At 42.4% G+C, this 21,397-nt stretch overlaps 1 protein-coding gene across 6 annotated transcripts in view; it reads right to left on the reverse strand.

The window, feature by feature from the left end:
- The window catches only part of LOC101173450 (rho GTPase-activating protein 23), a 62,488-nt gene that overhangs the window by 39,707 nt on the left and 1,384 nt on the right, over nucleotides 1-21,397 (reverse strand). For 2 of the 6 annotated variants that reach the window (XM_023949519.1, XM_011473531.3), the window contains exon 1: nucleotides 5,791-5,936. The exons of 1 other annotated variant lie outside the window; for it this stretch is intronic. In XM_023949519.1, the coding sequence (XP_023805287.1) occupies nucleotides 5,791-5,838 (48 nt within the window). In that variant the 5' untranslated portion in view covers nucleotides 5,839-5,936. Of the gene's footprint in view, nucleotides 1-5,790; nucleotides 5,948-21,397 lie in introns of those variants that run through there. 3 more of the 6 variants (XM_023949518.1, XM_023949520.1, XM_023949522.1) reach the window with 3 other exon arrangements.

The following is a 21,397-nucleotide window of genomic DNA, read 5'->3' on the forward strand; positions in this document are numbered from 1 at the left end:
GGACAGGGCCGCAGCGCCCCAGCCCGCCCCACCCAGGCACCAGAAGGCCCCAACCCCCATCCCGAACCATGGCGGTAAGGCAAGGAACAGCGACGACCAGGCCCCCCATCCCCTAAGTCATGGAGTTAGCTATGGGAGACCAGAGAGACTGAATTCTTTCAAAGTTACTTGAACTTTGGGCTGACATTTTTTCCAAGCTGATATGATAAAACAGCAAATTTCTGTATTGACTTACATTAATATTTTTCTTGTTTTTTTGTTGTTGTTTTTGTTGGCAAAAGAAAAACAAGTGATGCTTCTAAGAGCAGAAATACTGAATCTTCAGTTGGTAACTCCAGCCAACACAGAGCTAAGTCAAAAAAATATGATGAAGCCTATCTTGCTTTTGGGTTCACAGCAAATGTGGTTGGAGATGAAGAGAGACCAGTGTGTCTTCTTTGTCTAAAGACCCTTGCAGCTAACAGTATGAGACCCAACAAATCAAGAAGACACCTTTAAACATTACACCCCAGTAAAGTCAATAAATCACCCGATTTCTTTCAAAGGAAGCTCAGTGAATATTGTCAGCAGGAACATCGATTCTTAAAAACTGCATCTGTGAACAACAATGCGCTATTGGCATCTTACAAAGTGGCATACAGAATTGTGCGATGCAAGAAACCACACATAATAGTAGAGGAGCTCATCCTGCCTGCAGCTTTAGATATGGTGTTAGCTTTGCTTGATGAAACAACTGCTGAAAAATTGAAGGCTTCCCCTCTGTCCAATGACACAATTGCAAGACGGAAATGTGATATTTAAGATGATATTGAAGAAAAAATCATACAAAAAATGAAAAACAAATGCTTCGCTTACAAGTGGATGAGGCAACTGACATCAATAAAGACTGCCTATTAACCCTTGTGCTATCTTAGATGACCCCACCCTTACATTGATGTGTTCTCCTTACCATGACAAAGGTGGATAAAGGTGGAAAGATTTCATGTAATCCATGGACACCAGTGAAGATCACAAATCATTGAAGAAAAAAGGTTTAGCGCATTGTCTAGTGGGTCTAGATGACCCAACTCCCAACATTAAAGTGCCTAGGATAGTACAAGGGTAAATTGCTTATGTACGCTTTTCACATCTGAATTATTGTGTGAGGATTTGCTGTTTTGAAAGTATATAAGAAACAGATCGACTGCTGATGAAGTCTTTTAGCTTCTTGACAGTTACCTGACAGAACATGGGCTGAAATGGGAGAACTGTTTAGGCGTTTGCATGTATGATGCATAAAACATGGCTGGGAAAAAGCAGGGATTGCAGGCACTAATCAGGCAACTTTTTCCCATAAATGCACAATGGACCCACTGTGTCTTGCACAGAGAAGCGCTCGCATCAAGAAAGATGAGTCCAGAGTCCAGCGACGTCCTGACTGACGTTATTCGAGTGGTCGATTTCATCAAAATAAGACCCCTGAAAGTGCTGCTGTTCTCCATAACTTGTGAAGAGATGGGAGAAAAACAAAAACACTCAGCCGTGTTGTTCCACAGAGAGGCCAGGTGGCTCTCTCGAGGAAAGGTTTTGTCACGCGTCAGTTTCTGATGAAACTTGCCTATTTCAGCAATATTTTTGGAAAGCTAAATGATTTCTATCTTCAGCTTCAAGGCAGACACACACACCCCTCACCCGGCAGACAAGATCAGCGCATTCACTCGTGACATGGAGATGTGGAGTTCGAGCGACTTGATCAAGGAAACACTGATTTCTTTGAGAATCTGAGTGAGCCTAGTGAAGGAATAATTCTTGCACCACCAAAATAATTCCATGTCTCAAAGACCACACGTCTTCCCTGCGAGGATTCTTTTGAAATTTCCCAGACAACAGTGGTCAATATGACTGGCTGAGAGATCCATTTAACACAGCAGCACCTGCTGATTTGAGCTCTGCTGAGGAGGATCAGTCTGTTGAAATCACGTCAGGAACCCTGAGTTTACAGCACAGACACTCATTGAATTCTGCTGGTTGTGGAGAGGGAGCATCCAGTCATAGGGCAGAAGGCTGTGGGCATTCTGCTTCCATTCGATGCATCCTATCTATGTGAGATAGCCACTGTAACCCTTGTGCTATCCTATGGGGTCCAGATGACCCTTACATTCCCTACCATGACACAGGTGGATAAAGGTGAAGAGGATTTCATGTAATCCATGGACACCAGTAAGGTTCACAAATCATTGAAGAAAAAAGGTTCAGCTCACTGTCTAGTGGGTCTAGATGACCCAACTCCCAATGTTAAAGTGCCTAGGATAGCACAAGGGTTAAAAACAAAGAACTTTAAAAACAAAGAACAGAGCTATGCTCAATATTGAGCATGACTTGAGAATTGCAATAACAAACCTGCAACCTCATTTTAAACAAATATACAGCCAAAAGCAGGCACATTGCAGCCATTAAAACAACTTTTTTTTGCACAATAATATTCTAAGAAATTACATTTTCTTGTTTTTGCACATAGGTTCAATATTATTGTTCCAAGAAATTACATTTTCTATTTTTTTGCACATAGGTTCAACGTTAGTGTTCTTACAAAGTGAAGGATCCGTTATTACATTTTTTCTAGTCTCTAGCAGCAGAAATGTTTAAGATTTTATACGGTATTAAAGTAAAAACACAGATGTATTTGGCTTATTTTGTCACAGTTTTTCCGCACGTGTGTGGATGTCTGTGTGAACATTTTTCCTCCTTCAAAGGGGTAAACAAGAGAAAACGTTTGAGAACCACTGTCCTACCCTATGACCTCTGCCTGCCTGAGACTTCTGGCTCTGGCTTAAATAGCCAGCAGGTGTCAGAGTGATTGGTCACCACCTTCCAGGTGAGCAGAAAAACAGGGCAGGCAAAAGGTTAAAGCAATCGCTCCCCAACTTTGGAACGCCCTCCCTCCGTTTCTGTGCCAGATTAACTCTATCAAGTTTTTTAAAAGTCAAGTTAAGGCGTTTCTATTGAGACATTTTTTAATACTTGTAACTGCCTTTTATTTGTGATTGAATTAATTGTTAGTTAATTGAGCATGCTTACCTGCTATAAGAGGCATGTATTATTTCTTTGTTTTTGGTTTAAAGGTAATCAATATTCGTGTATATGATTATTGACAAAATTCAGACGTGCATTTTCTCTACAAGTACAGTTTTTGTTGTGGTTTATTTGTTTGATTGTTCCAGAGCACCTTACAATCTTTTGGTGTCAAAAGTTTAGAATTAACCAACACCTCCTTTAAATGGTCCTTTGAGGCGGAACTTCAGTTTTCTCATTTCTACAATGGCTTATGGCCGTCCTCTACATGATGTGCGTAAGCCACGCCATCTCGACAACTTCCTGTTGAGTCCTCCAAGGAGTCAACTTCCCTTAGACACACTTCATGACCATTCCACCAAGGGAGCTACAAGTCCTCATCCTCATCCAGTCATCACTCATCAAACATCTGTGCCTCAACATGTAAATTCTGAAGCAGTCTTATCAGCATTACAAGAGATGAGAGAAGACAAAGAATGAACTCAGACGGGAAATGCAAAGTTTCTTCAGATCCCTTTCCCTGAGATCAGCTCCTCAGCCTTCCCACCAAATTCAAAGACATTCTGATAAATTTGAGGACAGCTGAGCCTCATGTGACTAATTCTATGCATAGTGCATCCACTCCGAGCCATCTTCACACACAACCAGTGGATGATCCTCAATCTGTGCCTTGGCCTGAGTCAGTCCCCTTTCTGCCTTCTCCCACAAAGTAACCCATTGTCAAGTATTGTCTTTTATGCTATAGGTATGGAAAATTTTGTTGTTGTTTTTTGGCATTGAGATTTAATTATAATTCGTTTGAATGCCTGTAGAACACCCTGCTCAGTCCTGTACAAAGGTATGAACTGTGTATCTGGGCTCTGAAGAAAGCTGCGTCTTTGTTCCCTCTGTAGGCTTGGATAAAGGTACAGGCCAGAGATCAGTGTGTTTGCATTAGTGTGCCTTTACATAAACAGCATCTCAGATCACTTCCGCAATTCAAACTTCACCAACACCATCTATTGGTTAACCTGACCTGCCTCCAGCTGAAGTTGTGAGTTGCAGTCAGCACTGCGGGGGTCCAAATAAAAGCATCCGGACAGCAGATTGGGGTGAGTCTGACAACTGAGGGTCTAAAGACTAATCACCCACTTTATGCAAACCGATGGAGTGAAGAAACAGCTGAGGAGGCTGTGACAGCCGTCATGTGTCAGCTACAAAGCAATGACTGAACAAACTGCACAGATAAGAGATCCAGCTCTGTTACAGGAAAACAGTTCTTTTTTAAACTGCCTGAATCCTGCATGAATGAAGAAAAGATGTTTTTGTTCCTGACTGAACATGTGCTGTTTGGAAATTCAGACATTCCAGCACTTCTGCTCCTCGCCTTCTCCCACCATCACAGCATAGACAGAAGCTGTGAAACAAAAGTATGTCTGTGTCACAGAGAGGTTTTTTGTTCTGTGCACCAAACATCCTGATGAGTAAGAGCTGTTAGTTTGGACTTTACGTGAGACAAAACCTGGATTCCTTTCATTTTATTTGCACAAACAGACACAGATGTAACAAAATACTGTGACAATCTCATCTGTCCTGCTCCAGGTAAACCAAACCGTCCCATCACTGAGCTGATCTGCATCTCTTTCTCTGGAATTTATGAAAAAAATTGTAATCCTTCCACATAATGAATCCATGGTCAAGGAATCTACTTTCTGCCAAATTAACAGATCTCTTCAACCAAGTTACAATCAACAATAGCAAACGCAAAATAAAAATAACTAAATGTTAAGGCAAAAGACCAAAAGAGTGATACAACATAATTTATGGCGAATCATCATTTCAGCCATGTGACTTTGAGTCTTCTTTCTTCCGGAATGAACTCAAAAAAGTTTGTTTGAACCTTTTTTTTTTTAAAACAGCTCAGGTCTGTTCATGATCTTCAAAGAATTCCCACTGAAGCAGCAGAAAGAAAATGTTAGTCAGTTTCCAAAGCAGTTACTGTCCCGTCCATGAAGCATGAGAGATTCCAAATTTGGATTTATAAGTTATAAATCAGACATGCAGAACAAATCTTTGCAGGAATCTGTTTCTTTAAAGCTCTACCTCTGGCTCTTTAGATATTTGCACTCCACAAAAGATCACAATGCATTTACAAAAAGCAGCAATAGTCTGACTTTGACCTGAGATGGGACTTTAAAGGAGGTGAAAATAGTGCCAGCACGAGTGTGAGTGGGGAGGTGGCAGCAACCCCAGTTGCCCCCTCAAGAGAAGTCCCCTGTGAGAGTTGTGCCCTTTTTTTTCCATTATATTGCTTGGTTTTGGTCATTTTCTGTCATTGCCAGGTCATCTGTTTTGTCCCCCTATTGTTGCTCCCCTAGTTCATATTTGTGACATGTTTAATTTCATTTTTATTATTTGTTTAGGTATCCACCACCAACACACGTTTACTACATTTTGAGTCCTAAACCACATGTTCCAGACATCCCCATTTTTTCTTTAATAATCATGTTCAGTTAGAATTAACTGCGTCAACAGAGAAACAATGAAATTTTTGTGTAACCTAGGGCTGTATCATTAAATTATTAATGATGTTTCACAGTTCTTCTAACCAAGATCTTTGTGACTCTTCTTCTACAAAAAAGCAAAAAGGTGCGCTTGTAGGATAGTTTACAGAATAAAAATTGACAGAATAAAAATTGACAGAACAGCAACCCCTGACTCTGAGTCCCTCTATCAGCATTCTGCTACTTCAACACTTACTTCAGGCTCCGGTGGGATCCCCACAAGGCAGAAGGTCACTCCATTCATGAGCCCCTCTGAGTAATTGCGTCTTTTTCACGGACCGGTCCCAGCCTGCTGCTATCACTGTGAAGCCAGTGCACATCTGAGGCGTGCTCTGTGTGCACCAATCCAAACTCATCTGGATTCCTCCCATGTTACCCTTCCGCCCCCTCATCTGAACAGAGTTTTCTGACCAACACAGATGGCACTGCAGCTGGAACTTTGTACCAACATTCTGTCAGTAAAAATATCATGATCTCAATGGTGTCGTGAGTTTCTGTCACGTCTTTGATTTCTTCTTCAAAATAAATAGATTTTGTATTGTTCATTCAAAGTTGTAACAAGAAGTTCTTTAAACCAAATCCTGTCAGGATCATGGAGCTATATTTTTATTCTTGAATAAATTACACCAATAATTCTCGATTACAATTGTGGTGTCTTGAATGACGAGACATGAAGGCCGGTCTACTCTTTGTTCTGCCATTTTAACAATAAAAAACTCTCTTAGGAATGAGGTGTATTGCTATTGCTTCAGAACAATGTAACATTAACAAAATGTTACTATAATCGGACTTTGGAGTAATGAACAATAACTAGTCAATATGTCACATTACTCCTAAGTAATGGATAAATAACTTACGCATTTACAACCATGCTTAACAACACCAATTACTTCAAAGTAAGACATGTAGGCTTTTTACAGTTTATCCTATCTTCCTCGATCTCAAATTGGAACAGTTCAGTTTCATTCATCGAATCAAATGGTAAGTCTAATTTCCCAGTTTGAGTGTCTCAAAACCACGGGTTCAGGTTTGAGAGGCTCAGGTGACTGTTTAGGGAAATCTCCATTTGCAAAATATGTAACTGTTCAAACTCTTCTCTGCTTCTGAGCTGACTTCTTCAGTTACCGCTGCTGTCTGTGCCAGAATCCCGCTCTCTGACTTCGTAAGACACTGTCGCACCACCACCAGGAATTCACTTGTGACCCCCACCCACAGTGCTTCGCAGATACGCTGCATTCTCCTCTCAAAAAGAACGGTCTGTTGCACTGGAATCGTGGCAGGCTTTCTGGTGATAGTGTCCCTTTCTCACCCTCTCTTTGATGCATGGGTTCAGAAGGTAGTTGGATTATAAGTCACAATTTACTCTGGCAGACAAAGAATAAATCAATCTACTAAGTTTTACGACAGTGGCTTAGGTGGTGATTTGTGGCATTTGAAATACTTCCAACCACTTTGTGTGGGCGTCGACTGCTGTCATAAACATGGCACTCATGAAAGCTCCAGCAAAATCTATATGCAATCTTTTCCATGGCTCTCCAGGGAACTCCCTTAGATGTAGGGGGACTTGAGGAGGCATTATTTTGTCCAGCTGGCAAATCTCACATTCTCTGCAGACTCGCTCCACATCCGACTCAATGCCAGGACACCAAACACATTTACGGGCAAAGGGTTTTGTCTTGACTATACGTTGATGTACTGAATAGATCTTTCTAGGACATTCACCCTCATCTTGGAAGAGATGACAACCCTTTGTTCCCCTAAGAACACAACCATGTTCTGTGGAAAGTTCATTTACTCTTGTGCTAAATCCCTTTAGACTTAAATCAGGTTTCATCGTCCAACCTCCCATTATACACTTGTAGACTCGTGACACTTTACAGTTTGTGTGCGTTGCTTGTGCCACCTGTTGCACTTTAAATGGTGGCCCTTGGAGATGCTTTTCTAGCAGCAAATGGTCTAGTGCTGAGGTTCCATCTGTTCTATAATCGCTAGTTTCAGGTAAGGGAACATGGGAAAGGCCATCTGCGTTACTATGTTCTTGTGACTTGTGATAGACAATAAATCTGGCAAATTTCTAGCTAATCAGCTTAAAATTAATTTATTCCAACTTTTTTTATAAAAGAAGTTCAGCAAATTAACATACAGATCATATTTTCAAAAGGTAAGAGTGTTCAAACGACAATACAGCTCTTTGTTTCTCATATCCCTCCCAAACCCGAACCCAAAACATTCCCATATCCAGGTCATGCGTATACACACTCTTTCATACACACAGGACATTATAGAGATTAAGTCTACAAGCACACCCCAAAAAAAAGGGGCGGGGGTATTTGTATGATTATTGAATTGAAATGCTTACATCTAAAGGGGGAACAAAAAAGAAGATGATAAGATAAGATAATGATGACAAGATAAGATGATAAGACACGGAGAAAAAAAAAGTCTGTGTGTGTGTGTGTGGGGGGGGGGGGTCAGTCAGTTTCTGCCTCTGGGTGGGAGTAATGTAAGTGTATCTGCCAGTGATAAAAATGGATGCCATGACTCTCTAAACTTGCTTAGAGATCCTTTGAGTGAGAACCTCAGCTTTTCAAGTTTCAAGTTATATAGCACTTCCTTTACCCAATAGTCATGTCATGTGAGGGGGGGGGGTCAGAGTGCTTCCATCTAAGCAAAATCAATTGTCTTGCCAACAAGGTAGTGAATGCCAGAGCAGGTGTACAAGGTCCAGAGAGATTCATATCAACCGCAAAACCAAAAATAGCGGACACTGGATTAGGCAGTAGCGTCGTTCCATATGCCTGGCTGAGCGTGTTAAAAATATGTGTCCAGAAACTTCTTAATTTGGAACAGCCCCAAAACATATGGATATGGTTTGCTGGCGAGTGTCCACAACGGTTGCACTTATCAGGGACAGACGTGTAAATTCTGGATAGTTTTGCATTCGTGTAATATATCCTGTAAAATACTTTTCACTGGATCAAGGAAAATAAATAAATCCTCCGAAATGTAAATGAAGTATATATATCATGGCAAGAAACTTTACTATTAAATGAACAAATAGCAGAACACAGAACCTGTGAGAGAATACATCATTTGTAAAGTAGGAACCGAAAATTACCTGAAAAACAGTCAGAGTTTCTTAGCTAGCTGGCTGGTGCAGTTCAATATGGTTCTTGGCGTCTTCGGGTGAAGCCGCTTCCAATCCCCCTCTTTGGTCATGATGAAAAACCTACCAACATTTTATAAAATGGTCATATTTATAAAGGAAAGCCAAGCACTACCACCTAACATGAACTCAGCCAACATAATCCTTGTTCTAAAACCAGACAAAGATCCCACAAAACCTTCAAGCTATCGATCGCACCATTTCTTCAATCAACACAGATTTAATAATAATTTCCAAAGCATCAGCACAGAGAATAGAAAAAAATCACTCCTCATAATTTACCTTGTTCAAACTGATTTCATCAAAGGGAGACACACGGATGTCCGCAGATTCGTTAACATTGCCACTATTAAAAACCAGGAAATGACCATACTCTCGTTGGATGCTGAAAAATCATTTGACAGAGTAAACCTCATTTCTGCCCTCCATAAGTTTGGGTTTAGAGAATCATTCATTGATTTGATTAAAATATTACATTGCAACCCAAATGCATCAGTCATAACTAACAAACAGACTTCAAACTGCTTTTTTTTTGGAAGAGAAACCAGGGTTGCCCATTCTCCCCCTCTCCTTTCGCTATATTTATTGAGCGTCTGGCTGCAGCAATAAGACTGTGTGAGAGCATTAAAGGACTTCAAACAAAACACAGCCATCATAAAATTTGTCTCTATGCAGATGACATATTATTCTTTTTAAATAACTCACATTCTGTAAATGAAACAGCAACAGTTATTAATGAATTCTCCTCCATATCAGACTACTCAAGTTATTGAAATAAAGCTGTTTTATTAATACTGAATAGTATTGCAGAGCAAGGACTCTTGATACCAGTCAAATCAGGCAATATCAGATATCTAGGTATTTAAGCTCTCAGTTTAAGTCTAACTGATGGTTAGACAACAATCGGTTGTCCCTGTGTTGTTCCCTGTGTCCTTTACAATCGGCGTTGCTACGATTGTAAGGGACACAGGGAACCTTCAGGGTGCTGCACCATTCACAGCGGCCACACGCAAAGAGACAGTTCAGAAGGAGAGCAGGTTTTCCTTTAATCATCGGTTAACAAGCATTCAGGTTCCCCGTGCAGCTTCCCGGTCGGCCCTGGCGTCCTTTTGCACAGTTGGCACCCCCGTCTCGCAGGGCTCCTGCTACATCCTCTGGGTCGTTAATGGGCTGTCCCTCTGCTCCCTCCCTTCTCCCAATATGCTGTCCACCCCGTGTTTTCTGTTCAGCGTCTCACTGGATGTTCGCTGCACGCCTCTGACTCAGGTGCTCGTCAGTTCGAATCTCCACCCCCTGTAACTGCTCAGAGCTCCATTTGAGCAATGGTGAGGAGTCCGGTTCAATGATGTCCAGGTGCGTGCCATCAAGGCAGCTATCCAAACAAATCACACAGCATGCAAGAGGAAAAAAAACACACAAAATGCCACGGCACACAAAGAACGACCCCACACCAAAAAGAAAAATGAGGACAAGCAGCAAAATCATAACACATCCGGTACACCTTTGACACGTGATGACGCAGGCGAGTGCGTCAGTACATCAACCAACCTTTCATTTTACTAAAACAATCTTTGAAAGATATTATCAAAGAAAGAATCCTGAAACATCTGCTTTGGGATCTGGCATGGCAGCAGAGAAGCCAATGTGTGTTCATGTTGGAGGGGGCGGGGGCCCATCTGTCTATTAACTGCAGAGAGATTTGGCTCAACCTGACTAATCCTCCGTGAAGTTCCGATTGAACATGCAGTGATGCAGGAGCCCACCAGGGGGCAAGCTGACCCCCTGCTTAAGACGGAGTGGAGAGGAATCAGGATGGGCTTTGCTGACCAGATCACTGATTGTCAAATTAGAGCTGGGCCACTTTGCAGAGGCTCAGCACTGCAGCTCAGCCTCCTCACATCAGCGTCAATTCACCAGAAGAATTGAAGTTCATTAAATCTTTGTGCTTTAAGCGCTCATGTGATCTACGCTGATATAAAAGGTGTCCCTGCTCGTCACTGGGCCTGATTATTTCACCAGAATTCAAGAATCCCAGTAAATGTTTCTTTTTTTCGAGAAAGCAGTTGGCTTTGTACTCAATGGTTAGTGTGGACAGCTTTATAGAGGTGTTGTAATTAGAATGGTTGCCTCACAGGTTGAAGGACCTGCTTCCATGAGACCTGCAAATTACTTCGGCAAAAATTGTTAAATGAGTAAAACAATTGTCATACTGAAACCATTTTTTTCTTTAATCTCCTGGTTTCTCAATAGACAAAAAGTGTATATAAACTTTGATACATATATCTGAGGCTTTAATCTAATGTAGAAAAGGACAACTGCTCTCTTATTTCTTTACCTAATGTTTAAGATCAGGTCTGATCTCAGCAAACCTTCTCCACTCTCAGTCCTTCATAACACTGGCCGCTCACACGCCTTGGCCTCAGAAAGCACAGGCACATGCAGGATTACACAACAGGCGTAATCTGCTGGATTTAGAGCTCAGCATCACTCATGCACATCTAGAGACCTGATCTCCTGATCCTCTGTAGCACGTCTCCTTCTAGTCACACGTCACACCACTGCTCACATCTCTGCTCTGGTTTCCTGTGGCTGCTGCATCATGTTTTAAGTCCCAACACTTCCGACTGAGCATCTCCTTGGATCCTGCTTCCCTCTTTGAGCTCACTTAAGTCTTTAACTTATTCTGCATTTGAATTGCAACTTTAAAAATCTAGAATTCTGCTGAGTGTTTACATTTTGGAGAACGCCTTTGACCTGGCAGATTTTTGACTGAATCTCCTTAAGGGTTGGCAACTTAGAATTACAATCAGTTGTGAGTTCTGGTCTCCTGCCCAAGAGGCAGTTCTTTAGTGTGGACATCAACAACTATCAGTAATCTTTAAACTACAGACAAATCGTGCATGTGAAGAATGTTCAAGAATGCACTAGACATGCGTTCTTGAATGTGCCTTTAGTCTATGGTTATCACACTGGATTGTTACCTGACACTAGCACAAGTCCGCTAACTTGGAAGAGGTTTGGTGTGAAATGTTGAAGCGGTGCAAATTTTGCAAATCTTTCTCCAGGCTTTTTATTTCACAGCTCTATTCTGATATATAAAAGACAAGGTGTAATTTAATTCCAGCCAGGAACAAATCACATTTCTCCTTCAGGTTAAATCATTACATGGTTGGCACTTCTGTGACAAGGGGACGCCATCCATACATCCATACGGCAACCATAGGAGGGGGGCCACTGCCAAGTAGCTCCCCCCCCCAGGCGTATCGCAGGCTAAACCCCCCACTCCCTCACCCTAATATGAGGTTATATGAGGAAGGGGGTAAGTTGGGGACAGCTGGTAGACTGTCCCCCGGTGGTCAAACAGCTGTCCCCCAGCCCCCCCCCCAGCATAGGGGCCAGGTCCACCCAGCCCAGGGGCCCCATCCCCGGAGGCGCCGACACCCCAGGCCCAGCACCACCCACCCCACACAGAGAGAGAGGAGCCAGAAAGCGCTGCCCCCCCCGGAGCAAGTCCAGGCCCCCACCCCAAATGCCGGCCCTAGAAGAGCTCTGGTCAGGCCTCGACGGGACCGAGGCAGCCAACCGGCCGGGGCAACCGCTGATTGCCTCAGCGGAGACCCCGACCCGTCAACCCCTCATGTCCCGTACCAAAAGTGGGCTCCCCCTCCCCCCCAGAACGCCCTCCCCCAGGACAGGGCCGAAAAGCCCCCCACCCCACCCAACCCCAGACCCCGCAGCCGAAGCGGATGACACCCAGAGCGACCGGGGGTCCCAAGAGGGTTGTCCCGTCCCGTCCCAGAGCCAGCGAAGGGCTGATCCCAGCCCCAGGTGTAGATGGGCCCATCCAGCGCCGCTGCCCCCCCCCCCCCCCCCAGCAGGGCCCCCGCCAACCCCCCCAGCACAGGCAAAGGGACCACCCCCCCAAGCCAAGCCAGACCACCACCCCACCACGCAGCCCCACACCCAAGCCCAGAGGACCACGCAGCGCCCCAGCCCGCCCCACCCAGGCACCGGACCCGACCCCCCGACCAACAGATCCCCCACCACCCCCTGCCAGGCACCGGAGACCCGGGCCCCCACCCCGAACCGCGGCAGAAGGGCAAGGAGCAGCGACGACCAGGCCCCCCCACCCCCTAAATCACGGAGTTAGCTATGGGAGACCAGAGAGACTGAATTATTTCAAAGTTACTTGAACTTTGGGCTGACATTTTTTCCAAGCTGATATGATCAAGCAGCAGATTTCTGTGTTGACTTATATTTATATTTTTCTTGTTTTTCCAATTTAATAAAATAGTTTTTTTAGCAATACAAAGAGTTATGAAAATGATAGATACTTATCCTCTTTCTACATCGATGGCACTCATGTCACCAAGCACACAAAGTGATGGTGAAGCCGTGATTGAAACTTTAAGCCAGACTGATAGATCGGCACATACCTGCTGCCAGAGAGCCTGGACAGGCGTGCAGGACCACAGTGCGTGCATGTAACTGTCGGGTAGATTACTTTCACAGTGCTCAATGTCTGAGTTACTGAAACCCATCTTGACCATCCTCTGTCCAGTGTGGTAAGTTCTGTGAAGAGTTTTGAAATGGATTAGCTTCAGTTTTGGACTTTTTGTCAGTTTAAAGATGTTTAGACAAAGTTCTGACCAGAAGCTTTCATCTGTGCTGATGCTCAAAGTTAAAGTTCTTCTAAAATGGAAGATTGAATGCAAAAAGAAGGAGGGAGAGTGCCCAGCCATCCCCACACCATGACCCCTGCCGCATCAGCAGCGGCAGCCAGAACCCCCCAACACCTGCACGGTAGCAGATAGAGATCAACCGCACCCCGGAAGATCACATCCGCCACCCAGGCCAGGGCCAGCAGGACCGCCACGGGGACCCTCAGAGCCAGAGAGCAGGGAGGCATGGAGGGACAGAGAGTGCAGCTCCAGCTCAACCAGGAGAGCAGCACCCCCGCCGTGCAGGGAGGACCCAACTCGGGGCTCCGCCCGAGAAGAACGCCCACAGCCCCAGACGAGCACCCCATCACCACCCAGGAGTTCTGGGCATCCCCCCTGCCCCAACCCTGAGTACAACAAGGACCCCCCAAGGGAGACCCGCCCCGCGCTCCAGGCAGCCACCCACCCGGCCCACGGTTGGTCCAGGAAGGAGCAAGGCAGGGGCCAGCCGTCCCCGCCCAGGAGGAGGACACCCAGGGGAAGAGGGGGTCCACAAGAAGTGTTCTAAACATGGCCCGACCAGGCTCGCCCACAGTTGGAAATTTGCCGAGGCCCAGCGCTCAGGGGCAAGGACCAGAACCCAAACCACAGGGAGTCAGACGCCCCCCGGCTTAGATGTGATGTGATCCCCGGCTCTTGGCCTTGCCAGAGAACTCAGGGATCCCTCTCCCTGCGTGGAGAGAGGGCTGCCGGGCCGAGGAAGCCAGCACCCTATGGAAGCGATTCTGTAGCATAAATAAAAAGCAAAGTCAAAACCAGAAATGCTTTTTCTTTTTCAAAATGAACCTGCATTTTTTGGCTCAAAATTAAAATGAAAAAGCAATCCACCAAAATGCTTTTTATTTTTCTACTTCAACACCGCTTATTCTGTCACATAATTAAAATTATAATGAAAATGGTATTTGACATTTCATTTTCAAAATGTTCTCTGTTAAATGTGTAGCAAAATTCATTTTGAAATGTCTAAAATGACCGTTAAAATGCATTAACAGAAATGCTTATTCGTATTCAAAATGTAGCTGCATTTTGTGACTCAAAATTAAAATGAAAAAGCAATACTTCAAAATGCTTTTTCTTTTTAGTCTTCAACTCCGCTTATTCTGTCACTTAATTAAAATGATAATGAAAATGGTATTTGACATTTCATTTTCAAAATGTTCTCTGTTAAATGTGTAGCAAAATTCATTTAGAAATGTCTAATATGACCGTTAAAATGCATTAACAGAAATGCTTTTTCTTTTTCAAAGTGTAACTGCATCAAATGACTCAAAAATAAAACGAAAAATCAATACTTCAAAATGCTTTTTCATTTTGTACTTAAAAACCGCTAATTTTGTTGCATAAACAAAGCGAAAATGCAAAGAGGGGATTGCATTTTCGATTTCACCTCCCCCCCGCGAAAAATGTCGCATAAATCATTCTCAGTTCGCAATACCACTGGGAGGCGGGGCGATGACGTCAATGTTCACTCTTCTTCTGTGGTGGTGGTGGCATTCTCCACTGCCTTTCTTCTTCTGCTTTGGCGGTAATACCACAGGCAAACGGCAGCATGGCAAAATCTGTGCTTGAACTGTTGAGGGAGGCTGCTGCTGCCCTCGAACGGCAAAACCAGCGGGAAGTAACAGCGGGTGTAGACAACAATCCCACCACATCTTCATCAACAACACCGTCTGCTCCTGAGGGTCGCACCGCTCGAGGTAAGATCAAGTTAGCAAAACGTGCGTTGGGGTTATCCCGATTGGCCGATTTATTGAAATAAAACACAGTTTGTCCGCTCGTTGTGGGGTTACACAACAGTTATTTGCCTGTAAATGGCCAGTAGACTTGTAGTCCCTCCCCCTGTTGACATAACATATTTGCCCTAATCCTGCTAACTTGCTCCCCCCGCCAGTAGTAAACGAGTTCCATACGTTTTGCTATTTTGTACTAGTTGTAGTAGTTTTCTACTAAGAAAAGATAAGAGGTGTTTAAGCTCACTATTTGTAAGTGGTTGAGTAACTATCATGTTTGTTATATTTCCATTTAATATATTTTTTAACCAAGTTCTAAATGAAATTTGATTTCTCATGCCATTTTCATATTTCTTCCAGCCGAAGTCTTGAGGTTGTTCAGCCCTTACCCTCCACGAGGTGTACCACGGAGGTCAATCCCACCAGCCAATACCAAGAAACCAAAAAAAACCACATACACACACATTTTTTTCTGTTTGGCAAAAAGAAAGGACTGTAATATCCCAAATCCAAAAATGAAAAAATTGCTTCAACAGGCAGGATTAGGAGAGAGGAGAATTACATTCCCAGGTAGGTTTATAGTATGTATTGTATGTGTTAGTGTTGGTTGTGCTATTTAAAATGTCAAAGATTGGTCAGCTACCTTACTTCAGGGCACCAGTCGAGGTTTGTCTAGGTGCAATGACTTGACAAGCTGCTAATAACCTGTCTCTTGGCCAGTCATATGAATTAACAGCATGAAAATGTCACAGTGCTTACACCCAGTGCTACGTGAACTATGGGTAGCTAGTATTTGTGTGTAGACTTTGAGACCAAAAAATATGTGGCTTGTCTGTATCAATCACTAATTAAACAAGATCTTTAAGTTGCTATTCACAAAATATGCACCTGTTCCTGTACGCATAAATTTTGTTTGTATTTATAAATATACATATTGCTTGGTTGACACTCTCTATTTAATTGTTTATAATGCTGTTTTGTTGTCTCCCTCAGATCGATCTTGTAGTGCAACTGAGTTTTCAGATCACCTGCAGTTGTCCTTTCCTCAATTGAAGCACTGTGGTGGGTTTCGACTGTTGAGGAGCCGTGGTTCCACAAGGTCCAGGGTTTTGGATGTCCTTCCATGCTCAAAGGATGGATATACTCCAGAGTTCTTGTGTAACAAAGAACTTGGAGTTGGGGCAGCTGTGATCTACATTAGACCACTCCAAAAAGATATTGTTCTGGAGGTAATTATTAAAGATGTAATATTTAATTTTTTGGTGTATGATAGAAAACAAACAAGGATGTTCCCAGCCAGAAACCCTCTAAATGAAAATGTGTTTGAACAAAATTGACTTTGCTGTCTTGTATTTTTTATTTATTTATGTATGTTATTGTCTTTTAATCAATGCTAGAACACTCCCAGTGCAACCACCTCTGTTCAGAGTACTGGACCTACGGTGGAATGTGTCTACTGCACAGATACATTCACGCACTCTGAGATCGAAGGCCACATCGACTCTTGTGAGAAGTGAGACAAATTTCTTCTTTTCTTTACTCATCTACATATTGTGAATTTTTTGAGTTTTTACCTATGCTGGATTGTATTTCTTGCTTTTTACCCAAGTTATTAACATTTTTCCTGTTAACATTCCAAGAAAACATAACTCTGATTTGAACGCTGAGGAAACCTCAGAGAGTACCGCGTCAGGGAGCTCTGGAATGAGCCAACCAGGAACCTCTGATGCTACCTCATTAAGCAGCCACAGTCAGAGCGAAGCAAATTACAGTAGCTTTGAAGGTGCCACCGTGTCATTGCTTATAAATTTGAATAATTGACTATCTTTAATTTTTGTCCGGTCTATACTGATAATTCCTTTTTTTAACAGACTGGACAACAGAGCCAAATATTTACAAAGCAGTGCTTTGTGTATTTACATACACATTTAACAGAGAACATTTTGAAAATGAAATGTCAAATACCATTTTCATTATCATTTTAATTAAGTGACAGAATAAGCGGAGTTGAAGACTAAAAAGAAAAAGCATTTTGAAGTATTGCTTTTTCATTTTAATTTTGAGTCACAAAATGCAGCTACATTTTGAATACGAATAAGCATTTCTGTTAATGCATTTTAACGGTCATTTTAGACATTTCAAAATGAATTTTGCTACACATTTAACAGAGAACATTTTGAAAATGAAATGTCAAATACCATTTTCATTATAATTTTAATTATGTGACAGAATAAGCGGTGTTGAAGTAGAAAAATAAAAAGCATTTTGGTGGATTGCTTTTTCATTTTAATTTTGAGCCAAAAAATGCAGGTTCATTTTGAAAAAGAAAAAGCATTTCTGGTTTTGACTTTGCTTTTTATTTATGCTACAGAATCGCTTCCATAGCACCCAGGGTACACGGCTGCCGTTGCCAAGGGCCCAGTACCCCCTACCAGGTATGGGGTAGGGGACAGATGGTCCGAGGTCCCACCTTCCTTGCAAACGATGTGTGAGGGTGTGCATGTATGTGTGTTTTTATTGAAGTATATATTTTGAGGGTTAAAGGGTGTGTGTACTAAGGGGGTGCAGATAAAATTGGTGGGTGGGGTACTGAGAGGACATCTCCTGATTACTCACAGTGATGTCCAATCACCCTCCCCACCAAGGGGCCCTAAATGTCTACGGTGCAGTTAAAATTGGCGGGTAGGGCGCTAAGAGGACATCTGCTGAATGTAGCTTTAGAGTAACACAAAAACCTTCTGAAAGAAGATAAACAATGTTTGAAACATCATATATAGACAATCTTTAGAATATTCTAATTATAGTTTTTACAAGAAGCAGAATCACATCATTTTCCTTATTCCAAAGACACGGGAGTTTGTCTTTTGTTGGAGTTTACTGCTTCTGGTGAAATGAAAGAATCCTGACAGTTATCAATGTCAAAAATGAAGCTAGCACTAGATCAAATCAGATTAAAGGAAGAACAAATTTGATAAAAAAGGCAGCATCAAAAACTGAGAATAACATGAGTTTTGGATCATTTGATGGAGAGTTAAACCTTTTTGACCCAAACAAACGTCTGATGGTGATGCGCAAAACTTTTAGGAAACAACTGTACGTCAAAGTCAAATATGTCATTTAAAACCTAAAATGCCAGAGTAAAAAGAAAACTTATTTTTGTGCATATATGTGCACAGATAGATGTATGTATACATATATGTGTATGATGCATATATCTGCATGAGGGAGATTGGTATTTATACATACATATGTGTGATATGTAATATATGGTGTTTGTGTGCAAAAATACAGTGTGTGGGTGTGGATTTGTGTGTGCATGTTGGATTGTAAAACCCTTTAACTCCAAACAAACCCTGTCCCAGTCTGGTCACTGGCACAGCCGCTTTCGCCATTCTGTCACAAGTTGTTGGCTATGATCTTCATGTGTACCCCGCCCTTCTGCAGTCACCTGTTGCTGGATCTGCTGGAATTGGTCATGAATGCTTGACGGGAGAATTCCCTAGCCCTAACCATAACCCTAACCCTAACCCCTTGTCTCTGGCTGCTTGGGACTGGACCAAGGTTTTCACCAGCTCTGCCAGCTCTTCCAATCTTTCTGCTGGGCTTTTATTGGTGCCATGGCCCCTTGGTCATCTGATGGTCCTACTCCATCATCACAATCCAACCTGTTCTCAACATTAAACTCCATCCACCTCTCCTTTCACTGAGCATTCACCAAGTCTGCTCCTTGAAATTGCCGTCTGACTTTAAATTAGTTCTTGCTCGCAAACTGACAACACACAGAATGGTTAGCAAAGCACCATACCATCGTAGCATCATAGGATAATAGCATCAGTGTTTAAGAACACAGCTGTCTCCAGATCAATACTTTTTATTAAACTTTTGCTGCTTTGAGTCCAGCAGGCTTATTCTCAAACTCTGTTTTGATACAAACCGCCACATCCCACTGCTCCATCAGCCTAAACTAAGCGCTACAGAGAAGTGTACAGAAGTTACGGGGTGGGGGGCATGCAAGGCAACAAGCTTTTAATTATTTTCTCGGCCTTGTAGAAGAAGCTACTCTTTGCTGTTTTCATGTCTGCTCGTTGTGAGAGGTGGCCTGAGCTTACTTCAAACAATGAAAGCCCAAGAGAGCAAAGAGCTGGGAAAATAAAATCTAAATTTTCCCAAAAATAAATCAACTAAAACAAAAGAATTGAAATTAATTGATAAAACTGATTTATCGCACATTCCTACGTAAATAAAGGGTTAATAGCCGACGAAGTATGCATTGTCACTTTTTAACACACGCCGTGGAAGCCTGAACTGTCCACCGCAAGAAGTGCTTTAAAAAGTTATAATGCATTCTTCGAAGGCCATTAAATCGCTAATACCATGGTCACTTACAGTAGAAATAAATAGTAATCAGTTTTTAGTCCTTAATTCTTGTTAAAAGCGACGCGACGCAGCACGTAACAAATAGTTCGTGTTGCGCCGCACCACCGCTGCAGTCAAGACTCTGCGATATAAAGCGATATATATATGCTGTTTTTTCCAAAGCTCAGTTCAGAGAGAAAATTCACCTCTTACCGCTTGTTTTTGTCCAAATGATGAAGCAAAGGGTTGTTTTAAAGAAGCCGGCACAGGGATTTTAGCTAGCATTTAGCATTTAAGCATTTAAGCTAGGTGACCGGAACTTCTTTTATCCAAATGATATTTTCCAAGATCGATAATAATACATTTACTTCATTTTGAATTGTTTCATTTAATGGCATAGTTCAACTTGATTAAAATTTTTTCTCAGACAAATTGATCTGGTAGGATAAATCAACATATCATTTAATTGTTACACCATCATCATCATGCCCCTTCCCGGTGCGTAGAGACGATTAAACACCAAGGGATTTCCATTTTTTTCTGTCTTATACCAGAAGCTCAGCATCCTTCATAGCAACTCCATAAGGTTTAACATGTCTCGCAATGATGTCTGTCCTCTGAGTGTGGGTTTGCCTTGAGGTCGTTTTCAGCCTGCGGGCCCTTGGATTCAATTGTTACACCCCTACTAATTAATAGGGCTGGGTATCACCAATAATTTCCAGAATTGATTTGATTTGATTCACCGGAGTCTGGATCGATTTGATTCCCTTTTCGATTTTTCGATTCACTTGATTCAATTCTGTTCGATTAAATTTTCCAATTACATGGTTGACACATTTAGACATATTTGTATGCAAATATATATTAATAAAATAAAATTAAAATATTAATACAAATATCTTAATATTAATCTGATACAGTTCACGTTCTTTGAATATGATTAGGGAAGTAACATACCAATGAGATTTTTAACACAATGGGTCAAAACTGTACAGCTGGATACCGCCAATATTGCTCGCCATTTTTGTTGCACTGCTGATGTTAGCTTGGGGTTGTAAGAAGCTGTATGCTAGCACTAGAGAGTGTAAACAAAGCAATTTGGGGATATCAACGGAGGCTTAGTCCCTTTAGTCCCGCCCATAGCTCAAAGGCGCATTTCTGACTAACTACTGCAATGTTGCACAAAGTTTGTCCTACAGGGTTAGGGTTAGGGTTAGGACGTTTTTGAAACGGAAAATGCAATTTCTAGGTCCTTAAATAGTTTGTTAACCTTTGTGCTATCTATCCTGCGACCCCACCCTTACATTGACGTGTTATCCCCTACCATGACAAAGGTGGATGAAGGTGAAGAGGATTTCATGTAATCCATGGACACCAGTGAAGATCACCAATCATTGAAGAAAAAAGGTTCAGCGCACTGTCTTGTGGGGTCTAGATGACCCAACTCCCAATGTTAAAGTGCCTAGGATAGCACAAGGGTTACAAACGACATCTGTAAAGTTTCATGACATTTTAATATTTTGGATTCAAAAAACAGCAAGAAATAAAATAGCTCAACATAAGATTTGAACTTAAAATGTGGGAGAAATTCAACCTCATGCTATTGGTGATGGGAATTTACGTTGCAGAAAACCAGGTCGAGTTTCAATCAGTTCAGCGCATGGTGCTTTTAACTTCCTGTCTGACATGGATTGTGAAATGCTAGATACATGCAAGATGCAGACTTTGCTTTAAGTCCTTTGACACAAGCAGCATTGGAGAAGCAAGGCTGGTGAGCCACATGAAAGGGAAGAAACATGCAATGGCTACCGAATGCTGCAGAAGCCAGTG

Source organism: Oryzias latipes, chromosome 19 (genome assembly GCF_002234675.1).
Source record: "Oryzias latipes chromosome 19, ASM223467v1".
Classification (NCBI taxonomy): Eukaryota; Metazoa; Chordata; class Actinopteri; order Beloniformes; family Adrianichthyidae; genus Oryzias; species Oryzias latipes.